At 33.9% G+C, this 12,970-nt stretch overlaps 1 protein-coding gene across 1 annotated transcript in view; it reads right to left on the bottom strand.

The window, feature by feature from the left end:
• The window catches only part of CALCR (calcitonin receptor), a 76,601-nt gene extending 65,364 nt beyond the window's left edge, over window positions 1-11,237 (bottom strand). The window contains exons 1-3 of the mRNA XM_017975726.4: window positions 11,165-11,237; window positions 3,773-3,926; window positions 2,010-2,120 (exon numbers count right to left, since the gene is read on the bottom strand). Of these exons, the coding sequence (XP_017831215.1) occupies window positions 2,010-2,120; window positions 3,773-3,926; window positions 11,165-11,215 (316 nt within the window). The 5' untranslated portion in view covers window positions 11,216-11,237. The remainder of the gene's footprint in view (window positions 1-2,009; window positions 2,121-3,772; window positions 3,927-11,164) is intronic.
• Between the last annotated feature and the right edge of the window lie 1,733 nt (window positions 11,238-12,970).

The following is a 12,970-nucleotide window of genomic DNA, read 5'->3' as shown; positions in this document are numbered from 1 at the left end:
ATTTATTATATTGCAAAAAGTAGTTTTTTAAAATAAAATGTACGTAATTTGGTTTTAATGAAGTTATATTGCCATGTATGGGAAAATATATTATATGCAGAAAGAGATATTACTCTTAAAGGAGGTCATTCAACTCATAAACAAGGCTATAGGAAATGGTATTTTTTGTTTGTTTGTTTAACTAAAGTCTAGATCTAGGCATTTCTTGGCATTAACTGTTGCAACTATCAAGAATTTGTCCTCCTTCACCTCACGCATCTTTATGTTTGCTCTGGGTCTTCCTTTTACAAACCAAACATTCCTCATTACTCACTCCTCACAGCTTGTTGTTCATTCACAGCCTGGAGACTTTCCACATATGCTTTGATAATTGTTATTTCTCTCTAAAATACTCTATGTTTGGACTGACCCATGAAAAGTAGGGTATGCCTCTCTCACTCTAGAGTCACATGGAGTAACTACTTGCAAATTCTGATGTCCTATCCTTTGAGATTCAAATTCTATTGATCTGGAGAGGGTGCACGCATCTGCATTTTTTTAAAGCTCACCATTTTTTTTCAGTTTTTGAAAGGACGTCTGGGTTGAGAATCACTGTCCCAAAATCATATTTGGACCATCTTGGCTTTGTGCCATTAACGTTGTTTGTTTGGCTTTAAGTGAGGGGCTATAAATGCTTCTTTGTTAAATTTTGCTTTTTACATTCCAGCATATTCCTTAGAATGTCAGCCTATTTTGAATTTCAATACAGTCTTTTGCTCTTCCACTATCTTTTACCAAAGACTTTTTCCAAAGTGAAATCTCTGGCATTTCGTTAATGTGTTTTGTACATCATTAAGATGTAAGCTTTAGATCAATAATAAAATCCTGAAGAATTTAAGTTTGTGTGTGTGTGTGTGTGTGTGTGTGTGTGTGTATTTATTTATTTATAATTTAAGTTTGGAATATATGTATATTTTTCAGATATATACTTTTAAAGCGAATTTGTCCCTCAGCTGAGAGGTTTCTATATAAGAACCAGGCTGAAAAGATGGATGGATGCCTGGAAATCTCTGATTTGTTGAACAAAACCTTGCCTTGTAGTCAATATTTATGTATACTTTGGCAAGAGCCCTATTGCTACTTTGGAACTGGTCTAGTAGCCTCAATTGCACAACAGCTCTTTGTGCCAATCAAGATACTTCTAATGTAGTCAAATCAAGATTAACGAAACATCTTTATTGGGAAGAATCAATAAAGGACTGAAGGATTATCATCAAATAGCATTTAGTTAGAGATTCCAGGAATATAGCTGGTTTAGGACCTGGCACAAGGCTCTTTCTTTCTTCACTTCCCAACTTTTCCATCACAATGGGAGTTCCCAGAAATGGCTGGCCTGCACTGGTTTTAAAAGTGGTCCTCTGCAATACCACTTTCATTATCTTGCCTTACTGAAGTAAAATTTTGTTTTCAGGGACAAATTTGATCTTTTACTCTTGATGGAAGCACAGAAAGCATCTTTCAAACATTCTTTCAGGGGTAGACTCATTTGTCTTCTTTAATTGGGATTCTAGAGCCACTTAAACAACCCTTGTAGGCTCAGGCTCACTTTACTCTCGTGAACAAATTTCACCCATTAACAGGGACTTCTATGTTGTGCCCGTAGCTAATCCATTTAGTTTCAGCATCCGGGTCTCCTTTGTAATTAAGATTTCTACCCCCTTTTCAGTGAGACAATTGAAGATTTAAAAAAACTCATATTTAAATAAAAATATTCATAGTTTTAGAAAAGCTATGTTTATAAACCAGAATTTAATACCAATATGTACAACTGACCAGCATATCACTTAAAAAAAAGGACAGCTTGTAATATGTGTACAACTAAGTAGTATTTCAATTAAGGAAATGCCTCAGAACCTGCAAAATGTGGAATATAAATAGGTAGGTACATTTTGTATCTGATTTTATTTTCAAAACCATGAAAACTCTAAAAGCTTTATAGCAAGAACATAAAATGAAAATAAACAGTCTACCTGATGGATCAAAATCTGGAAAATAATCTGGGCAGAGCTGATAGGACAGTACTCCAGCCGGTGTGTCATCCCAGCACAGCCATCCATCCCAGGTGCGATTGCAATATGGACCTGGCCATTTAGAAGAAAATTATTATTGAAGCCATGTGGATGTAACTAAAAGAGATTGATCCCAAGACAATATTACATGTAGTTGAACTCACTACACCAGTCATAGCCACCTACATTTCAAACAAGCCAAAGTCATTTATTTTGGAAATAAAGTTTCTAAACTTTATTTATTCTTTATTCATAGCATATCTGTGACCAAATTATCTCACTGACAAACAGGGTTCTATTCCTATTTTGTAAAAGGTTCCAAAGTTGAGCTATCAAAAAAGCAAATAACCCCAAAGATTGCAAGACCATGTCTCTCAAAAGCAAAAACAAAAACTACCCCAAACCATGAAGATTTACATCGACAAAGATATTCAAAACAATCGGATTCAGGCTTTCAATAAAGTTTGAAAAAAATTATTTTAAAAATGAAGAAAATGCTCAGAAAACAGAAAATATCAGTTCTGTGTTTTTATTGTCTCATTGGCTTCAAAGAAATGGTTTCTCCTCTGGTTAAAGTTATATCTAATCCCTGTTCAGTTCTTGATAAATACTGAGACTACTGTAGACAGAAGAATAACATGTATCTGCCTTTTGGTTGACTTGATGTTTTTGTTTAAAGAAAAATGCTAAAAATAAGAACTACAAACTAAAACTTGAACTATTTGAAAGCAAAGAATGTGTAGTAACAGTATATTAACCATTTTTTTCCCTACTAAGTTGGGTTGTCTTAAAATGTACATGGTTGTAGGCCAGATACAGTGGCTCAGGCCTGTAATCCTAGCACTTTGGGAGGCTCACTTGAGCCAAGGAGTTGGAGACCAGCATGGACAACATGGCAAAACCCCATCTCTACAAAAAATTACAAAAATTTTCCAGGCAAGGTATCATGCACCTGTAGTCCCAACTGCCCAGTAGGCTAAAGTTGGAGGAACATCCTGGATGAAAGAGTGAGACTCTGTCTTGAAAAAAACGAAAATATTTGATTGTAAAAGATCTTACTGACTCTTTCCAAATGCCTCAGTGCACAAGCAGGGGAATTTAAAGGGATGTTACAATGAGTTTGCCCATCACGTCTCCCCTTTTCTTTTTCTATGGGTCCTCTACAGCTAATAGGATATGTTTAGACCAGAAAATATATGGGCAGTCACAAAGAGCCATTCTAGAAAACGTGGTAGACAAACAATGTCTGGCTAGGAGGTATCTTTTTCTAATTCTCCTGGAAACTGGGGCCAGAAAGGGTGGAAGAATAGTATGGGTTGCCAACCAATTGACAGTTAAAGGGAAGGTACTCCCTAATTAATCCAAGCAAGACAGGGTTTGATAGGTTCCACCTCAGGCAAGTTCTCTGCCCACTATTTTCCAATTCCCTTTCCTATCAGTTTCCGTGTCCCTCCCTCCGTCAGTCCTGTATTGTTCCTGCTCACCAGGAGTGAATACTGAGTTATTGCAGTAATTTTATCATGAGGGCAGATGTTAGCCAAACTGTAGTCAGATAAACTTGAACAAAGAAATCAGGCATATCCATTGCATGAAATACACAAACATACCACAGTGTGAAAACTGCTGGCATATTAAATTAAAATTATTCAACACATATTTAACCATGAAAGAAAACATCTTTAATGGCATTTCAAGCATATGTTCATATATATCTTTCTTTTTACCTTCTCCTTGGTATGGGGGTAACTGCCTCATTCGTTCATAGCATTTGTACTGTGCATCCATCATCTTCTTTCGTCCTACGACGTAAAGAAATGGCTCCGGCTCTGTTGTTGAAAAGGTTTGATTTGAATTGGTAGGAAAAATTGTGGTTGGGTTCTGTATTAAAAAGAAAAATCAGTTACTTATAGACAGGAGGAATGGGTGAGCACAAATAAATGAGACAACGAAAAAGTTTTCGAAAACATTTATTTTTCCTTCTCTAAGCAATACTTATTCATGGTCTCCATGTAGACTTTTTTTTTCATGTATATAACTAAAAATGTATTTACATTTCATTTACAGATTCTACCTGCAAGTCTTATGTTCGCATGTTTCCATTTGCTATTGAAAATGCATAACACATACACACTCACACACCTCTTTATCAGCTAGAATTGTTTTAATTTTACCATGATTCTAAAGTTTAGAAGTAAACAAAACAAATAATCTGATTTCCAAAAAATACAAATATTAAATCAACTTTAACTTACCCTTAAGAATCATGAATCGTGTTATTAAAAAATAGACATAGCTCAATAAATGTGCTTCTTTTAGTGAAATTTTATTGGTGCTGTGTACACTGCCAGAAATTTACACCATTTATTCCATGGAATAAACAAAATATGTTTTCTGTTCCTCATAATTGACCATAATCTCCTTAAATTGGTTTCAATAGCAGATGACCTGTACAGGGCAATTTATTTTCCCTAATGAAAATCAGTGTATTTATTAGATATTTTTATCAGTACATTTGCATTTTGGGTACAGATTGACAATAGTTTTTTTCAGTTTCAGTTAATCATTACCGTCACAAGTCTCTGTTTTTCAAAGGTAATATGTCTGTGGGTGTTTGAAAAGATCACTCTGTCATACTGTCCTTTCTAACTTGTGTTTAAACAGATTTCAATTTCTTCTGTGGCTATGGCCAGTGTTTTTAGTGGTTCAGGAATCTGTGACTTTTTAATATGCATGGTCTACATAGAGATTTTTTTTTTTTTTGAGAAACCTAAAAACATCAGCCTACACTGACTTTCCTTTTTCTGAAGTTAGGAATACTGCTTAATATCTACTTCAATTCTAAGAGTGAAGTTTCTCCAATTGTATTGATGGCAGAAATGCTGTTATGTACTCTTCTGTATGTGCCAGTTTCTAAACAAAACTCATCTCTATTGAGTTGACATATATATTGCTGGATCTTCATGGTGAATTTTCATTGTTTTCCATGCATGCCATTGTGTATGTCCGACATGACAGCACATCACTAACTGCTAAGCTGTCCAGCACACAATCCAATCCAAATTCAGAGTTTGGAGGGAATAGAGAGCAAAAACAGTCAAGATGGCTACAGATACAAGGTAGAATTTGAATTGAACTTTGATTAAAATTATGTAGTTTCTAAATAGGCATAGGAGAGACAGAAGGCTTTTGGGATGGAGGGACCTTTCCCACAGAAGTCTGGAGGTTGGAAATGACATGCATGAGTCATTGTGAGGAAACCATCTTGCCTGAAGGGGAGCATGTTTGAAGGTATGAAGGTCAGGACTTTGCTTTCAAGACTCTGCATTATCTGATGTTCAGATAACAAAAAGAGTTAAAACTTGTTTTGTCACTTTGAGTAAGTTAGCGACCTCTCACTAGGTCTGTTCCCTCAACCTAGGAAATGTAAAATAAGAAGATTAATAAGAATAATATTTATCATCTATGATATTGTGAAGATGAACAAGAAAATAAACCCAAAGTGTCAGTGACATGAAAGGTTCAAAACATTTTAGCTAATATTGTTAAAACGTGATAATGTAACATAATATAATATGACAAAGATGTTTTATAGATTTTTGATCAGTGAAGGTTGTCAAAGGAGAATTTTTAGTAAAACTCTTGCAGCAGACATCAGATGTCCACAGGTTAAAATTGCAGGGTGAGGTAGGGGCAACCAGGAAGTTGAAGGCCTGGCTAGACTAGATTCATCCATGCTGAAACAAGAAAGTGCCACTCTTAGCACCTTCTCAAATAATCAAAACATAAAGGCATATTTGAATACAAGGAATGTAAAACAGTAATAGTCAAATGGCCCAGATATTTATCCTAGATATTTGGGAAAAAAATAATTCCCAAGAAACAAGAGCTGCTTGGAAAGGAAATTGTTATTAGGGGGAACTTCTTCCTCTTGGTGAGTAAGCCCTATTTTGGATTAGTTTTGGAGATGATAGCAAGCCATCCCAGTGGAAATAGCTTGCAAAGAGAAGAGGGTGAATATTCATTATTTTTATAACATTACTGTGATAACTTCAAATGGACACCAATTGTGAATAAAGTTCATTCTATTCTTTAGACATTTTGTTTATGTCTAATTTTAATGTCTTAAATTTATGTCAGAAGAGAAAGTAATGAAGCCACAAAAGTGATTAAAACTGTGAAAATCCTTTACAAATGTAGCTTAACACAATTCTATTGATATATGACACTTCTCCCCAGTCTTCAGATCAGTCAGCAAATATTGATCACATTTGATAAGCCCAACATTGTGCCAGATGCTGAGAATACAGTGCTCAATAAAATAAGTATAGATCCTGCTTTTATACAGGTTACAGTCTGGCAAGATGGAGTAACAGTATAAAATATATTTCCAATACCAGAAATTATAAACAATAAAGAATCATCAGTCATACAATTCTTAGATATTCCTAATAGAATTGGAACGTGGTTTGTGAAACTTTTTAAAAAAGAGCATTTTCAGGGGATTCCATGTTGAGGCTTCTTTTTTTAGTTCATTACCCAACATTTGTATGAATATGTTTAAAAATTCAATTAAATATCAGGTAACCATCAGAAAAATGATGGATCACGATTCCTTCACAATAGAGGTATTAATTATTGGTTCAGCTTATACGTTTATTTAAGATTCTTCTTTTGTGGCTCTAGTAATCTTCAGTTAATATGAGAATGATAATTCGATATATCATTAATTTCTGGGCCATTTTTCTCACCATCTTCAAATTAGATGGAATATGATGTCATATAAAAGTCTTTTCTGTCACTTGTATTAGATATGTTAAACACTAGGAAATATTTTGTTTAAAGCTGGCTTTCTTCCCAAAAGTAACATTCTGAATTCTCTTTTTATGCAACTGACACTCAACCAAGAGATTTTCATAGAGACCATGGATAAATAGTATGTCCAAGGATATCAAGTGGAAAACACTACGCTTGTATTTTAAATTACATGTTTATTTGCTTTAATGCAGTTTTAACATCAATGACAGTGGAAATATGACAGTTTGAATACAAGTAGTTATAATTCATGCTGATGAAAGTAGCTTCCATCTTATCATTCTTGCAATATTGAAACAAACTCTAGTGAACTTGTTTAAAGCTGATTCAGTAGAGATTGTCTCAACACTGAAGGAATGAAAAATTAGAAGAACCTCTGTTGTCAGATGAGCAGTAGTCATCTGCGTCAGTTCCTGGTCTGGTTCACATTTGAGCATTGAAGATGGAATTTTCCCAGCAGTAGATGAATGTCTCAGTGACCTTCTTCCTAAAATAACATACCCATTGGGGCATTCTGTTTATATATACAGTCATTCCTTGGTATACTCAGGGGATTGGTTGGGACCTCCTGTGGATACCAAAATCTGAGGATGCTTAGGTCCTTCATATAAAATAGTGTGGTATTTGCATACAACCTGTGTACATCCTCCCAATTTATTTAAATTTTTCCTAGTTTATTTATACCTAGTACAATGTAAATGTGATGTAAATAGTTGTTATACTGTATTGTTTAGAGAATAATAACAAGAAAAATAGTCTGTATGTTTTTAGTACAATTTTTTCTTGAATGTTTTCTATCTGAGATTGGTTCAATCTATGGATGTACGGTCCATGGATTTGGAGGACTGACTGTATAGATAGAGATAGATAGATAGATAGATAGATAGATAGATATAAACATATAAATATATGTATATGTATGCTTATATATATATGTAATATATGAATCCAATAATGGAATTACTACTGCTTAAAAAAACACATATACAAATTTTATAAAGTTTATTAAATGTTAAACTTTTGCTGATAATTTTATACAAATAAGAATTACTGGGAAGGTGGTATTATTTTCAGCAATACAGAGACAAAATAAAACCAGTAGTGATTAGATGAAACTACCAAGCAATGAAGAGACTTAACATATCTTACTTATTATAAGTGTTATGTCTATACCACATATTTGGGGGTTTAAATAAATTTATGATTATATGATTACATCCAGATAGAAATGAGATGTTAAGGGCATATTGTTTTTCTGAATAAACATCAGTGTTCAAAGTTTGGCATATAAACCATCTTACATGATTTTTCAACAAACGAACAAATAAACAAACCTCATAATTGTTGTCCCATGTAGCAGTTTAGCTGCCGTATATGTGATGTCACTCCTAAAGGATCAAGTAAATGGCGCCACACATACGACCACCAAGCTGCCACCAACAGCAGTAGTCAGCAGCTGAAACATCATTGTTTATTTCAGTCAACAAATACTTTGAGTGCCTCTAACATGTCAGGCACTGGTTCTGGAAATTCAGCAATGAACAAAACTTGCAAGACACCTGCTCTCGTGGAGCTTACATTCTAGACTTTAACCACACTAATCATGGAGTCCAGAGGAAAGCAATCTGATCTGAAATGGTCATATGCTTATGCAATTCCTACTGTGATGTAGGACAGTCAGGTTGCTTTTGGGTTACAGGAAGTTTCTAGAAGTACAGAGACAGTTATAGAGCTGTTCTTCATGGAACTTTGATAAATGGTTCATCTCTGCAATAGTTCAAGCCCACTGAGTGTATAGACCCAAGCTGCTGTGCTGAAGGGAGAGCTTTCTATTGATTGCCACAGGCAAAACTGCTCTAAAAAGAATATAAACCTAGAATCCACAAACTGATGTAACCAATGGGATTTTCATGTCACCATCCTTAATGTTGATAATATATATATAATTATTTTTGCTTTTCAATTACTCATACTTTTCAAAATAAGAAAGGACAAAGTACAATGTTGTAAAAGTATTAGCCCTGAATCTTCCAGATAAGATCAGATGCCTGGCTGGTGTACTATGTGATTCTAGTTACATTATACAAACAACAAAGCTGCATATATTGTTAATTCAAAGCAAATAGGTGAATGTAGCTAAGTAAACAAATAACAATAACACCTGCTCTGAAGAACCTAATTTTTTATGTCTTCATTATTGTCGTTGGAATTGTTGTCATCAGCATCATTACTAGCATTTTTTTCTGAGAGCTCACTCTATATCACCACTGTTCTAAACTTACTGTATACCTCAGTAGGTAAGGAAGGAGAAGAATTGAGTGGGTGGTTATGGTTAACAGAAACTAATGGAAGGTGGTGACCCAAACTGATATTATAAAATCTCTATGGAAATCGAGTTGATAGAGTTTAATAGATAGTGTATTTTCACAATAATCTATTGACTAAAAAGTAATATTTTGGATTAATTGAGAACATTGTTATTTAAAAATATATTTTTTCTCTGAGAAATGTCAGTGTGAACGTAACAAATGTTTTGAAGAAAATGAACACATCAGTTTTGTTTTATGGACGAATCTTCCAAATCCAAATATGTAATCCAAATATAGGCAGAGTAGCAAATGTCTCTCTGTCACAGCAAAGAGAGAACAAAGCTGTTTAAGTGCCCTGTTCAGTTATGCTTGCTGGTCAAGAGATGCCCATAAACCATAAAATGTTTCTGTACATGACTCATGCAAAGATGTGAAATTTTTCAATATTTAAATTATAGATTACATTAGGTAAAAGTTTTGAATAAAAATGACCTGCTTTAGTTTATTTAACACACCACAGATTATCTATAGTCTTGGTAGTAAAAAAAAGTAATTAAATAATCTTCAAATGATTTTGTTAGTATTTAGTGGTTTCTTTAGTTTTTCATTTGTCATCTTCAATATAATTATTTCCTTTATGAAACATGATTATTCAAAAATATTCAAATATACTAGATCACTTAGGATTTCATTTGAGCTATAAAAATAACAATATCAATAATATATAGCTATATTTTTACATCTATAGAAGACATCATAAGGCCTGGGCATTTACAGCCAAATTATTCTATTAGTTTCCATGGTAGCTTTTGTTTAGTGTTTTTATATTTCCAATGACATAAAGTAACCTGCATTTCCAAATACTGATTACTTTTGGAAAATTATACTGTAAGTTGTATAAAGAAATATTTAATAGGATAAAATGATAAGATAGCCTGACAAGTTATATTCATTATCCAAGTAGGTGCAAAAGGGTTGCATTAACAGTCATTCCCATAAACCATTTATTTGATATATAATTTTACAAAATGAAAATCACCTTACAAATTAAATGAACATTTATGGAATACTAGTAATATTTTTTTTCTTGAATAACATAAAGACAAACAGTTTAGACAGACTTGTAGGCCTATAAATACACATTAATAAACAATGGAAATCCTGGAACCCTATGCAAGCTTTGTGTGGGTGAGTAGGACAATATGAGATATTGAGTGATCTTTGCTGCCAGCTGTAATTCATTGGCAAATATTATCTGATGCTATAGAAAGAATAAGGAGCAAGGCAGTTCCACATTAATTTATGTAAAATTTACTTATCTCCCTTTTATGTGCTATTGAAGTTGATGTGATGGTGGGTTAGCAAAGTTGACACAAATAATAGGCATTGATAGTGTTTTATAAGATGATTATATTTCTGGTTACTTGGTAAATATTTAGGAATAAAACAATATAGAATTACATAAACTAAACATAATTTAAAAGGTTGGAGAAGGGTTATAGAATAATAGTGGTATATAAAGACTTGAAGATTCTGTAGTCAGTTTTTGATGAAAAATACATTTGAAATCATTAGCCAGACTGAAAGAGTTCAGATGTTTTAAAAGGGTTGAACAGCCCAGAAACTATAATTTAAATCATGGTTTGGAACTATGATTCAAAATATAGTTTTTCAACATGAAAAATGTTTTATCTGAGAACATTATTTACTGTCTATGTTAATTTCTAAGGTAATATGGAGATGTCTCAATGCTAAGGTTTAGTAAACAAAGCTCAAATTTCTAGGTAGACCATAAACACTAATTTAAATTAGAGACAGTTCAGAGGGGAGATTTGTTAACAAAATATTAAATAAAATAATGGTTTTGAGGAAATTAGTTTTGGGTCTGGAAACCAATGCCTACACTTGCAAATGCTAATTCAGTCACACTCAAAACATTCTTCCTTATTCAGCATTCCTCATTAGCATGGCTTAGGATGATTTTGTTTTACTTACATGTAGAAAAAGAAATAGTGCCAAGAAGCGGCTTGTAAATATGAACCTCATTTTTGGTTTTTGAAGATTTCTTTGTCCTAGAAAAATATAAAAGCAACAAAGACTTAAATTAATATATCTCTAATATTGGCTATGACATTTCATTTACTTTTCTTTCTATTGACTTAAAGAGGATCAACATCCCAAGACACCCTAAAAAAAATGTAAGGAAGAACAGTATGCTTGTGAAGCAAATGTAGTGCAGATTCTGATGTTCTTCCTGTCAACTATATTGTCATCCTTGAGGCTCTTCCTATTAAGAAATTCTGGTACTACCTTTGCATGTTAGGACAGAAATAAAGAAATTTCCAAAAGAGCAAGAGCAACCCATGTCGGCGTCAATTAACATATGTCATCAATAAAGCTGCTGAAAATTGCAATGAAGATATCTACCAAGAAGTCACATCACTGGACGTGAAGAAATAAAATCTATAAGTTGTGAAAGATTAATAGTCATGCCCTTTAGGTAATCTAAGGCCAATTCTAAAAGTAGCCTTAATTAAAGCTATGGGTAATTTTCTTTCCTATAAATGATTCTTTAAGCTCCAAGTTACTAGTAAGAACAAATTTCTTACATAGCAATGATTGAGTATGTCATCCAACAGCTCACCATTCATATTCAAGAGCATAATATCCAAACAGGCTGCTTAGTCACAAATATCAAACAGTTTTTCATGGCTCTATAGATAATTTGAGACAATAAAAGATAAGAAGGGTTAAACATTTGAAATATACATATATTTCACCGGGTGCGGTGGCTCACGCCTGTAATCCCAGCTACTCAGGAAATTGAGGCAGGAGAATTGCCTGAACCCAGGAGGCAGAGGTTACAGTGAGCTGAGATCACACCATTGCACTCCAGCCTGGGTAGTAAGCAAAACTTCGTCTCAAAAAAAAAAAAAAGAAATATACGTATATTTATTTTCATCAGTGGGATTTGTGTGAACCCTACATTTTAACTAGGGGTGAGTGATTATGATTGCATCAAAGTGGTAATTGCTTCTTGCACTACATCCATTGCATTACCTATAGAATTTATATATCCTTTATCCAGGAGAACTTCCCCAGCCTAGCAAGACAGGCCAACATGCAAGTTCAGGAAATACAGAGAACACTACTAAGATACTCCATGAGAAGATCAACCCCAAAACACATAATCTTCAGATTCTCCAAAGTCAAAATGAAGGAAAAAATGTTAAAGGCAGCCAGAGAGAAAGGCACAGTCCCCTACAAACAAAAGCCCATCAGACTAACAGCAGACCTCTCAGCAGAAACTCTATAAGCCAGAAGACACTGGGGCCAATATTAAATGTTCTTAAAGAAAAGAATTATCAACCCAGACTTTCATACCGAGCCAAACTAAGCTTCATAAATGAAGGAGAAATAAAGTCTTTTCTAGACAAGCAAATGCTGAGGGATTTTGTTACCACTAGGCCTGCCTTGCAAGAGCTCCTGAAGCACTAAATATGGAAATAAAAAACTGGTACGAGACACTGCAAAAACACACAAAATATAAAGTCCAATGACACTATGAAGAAACTACATCAGCTAGTATGCAAAATAACCAGATAGCATCATGATGACAGGATCAGATTCACACTTAAGAATACTAACCTTAAATGTAATTGGGCTAAATTGCCCAATTAGAACACACAGACTGACAAATTAGATAAAGAGTCAAGACCCACTGATGTTCTATATTGAGGAGACTCATCTCATGTGCAAAGACACATAAGTTCAAAACAAAGGGATGGAGGAAAACTTGCC

The sequence above is a fragment of the Callithrix jacchus genome, chromosome 11 (assembly GCF_049354715.1).
Source record: "Callithrix jacchus isolate 240 chromosome 11, calJac240_pri, whole genome shotgun sequence".
Taxonomy (NCBI): domain Eukaryota; kingdom Metazoa; phylum Chordata; class Mammalia; order Primates; family Cebidae; genus Callithrix; species Callithrix jacchus.
This window is presented reverse-complemented; position numbering and strand designations above follow the sequence as displayed.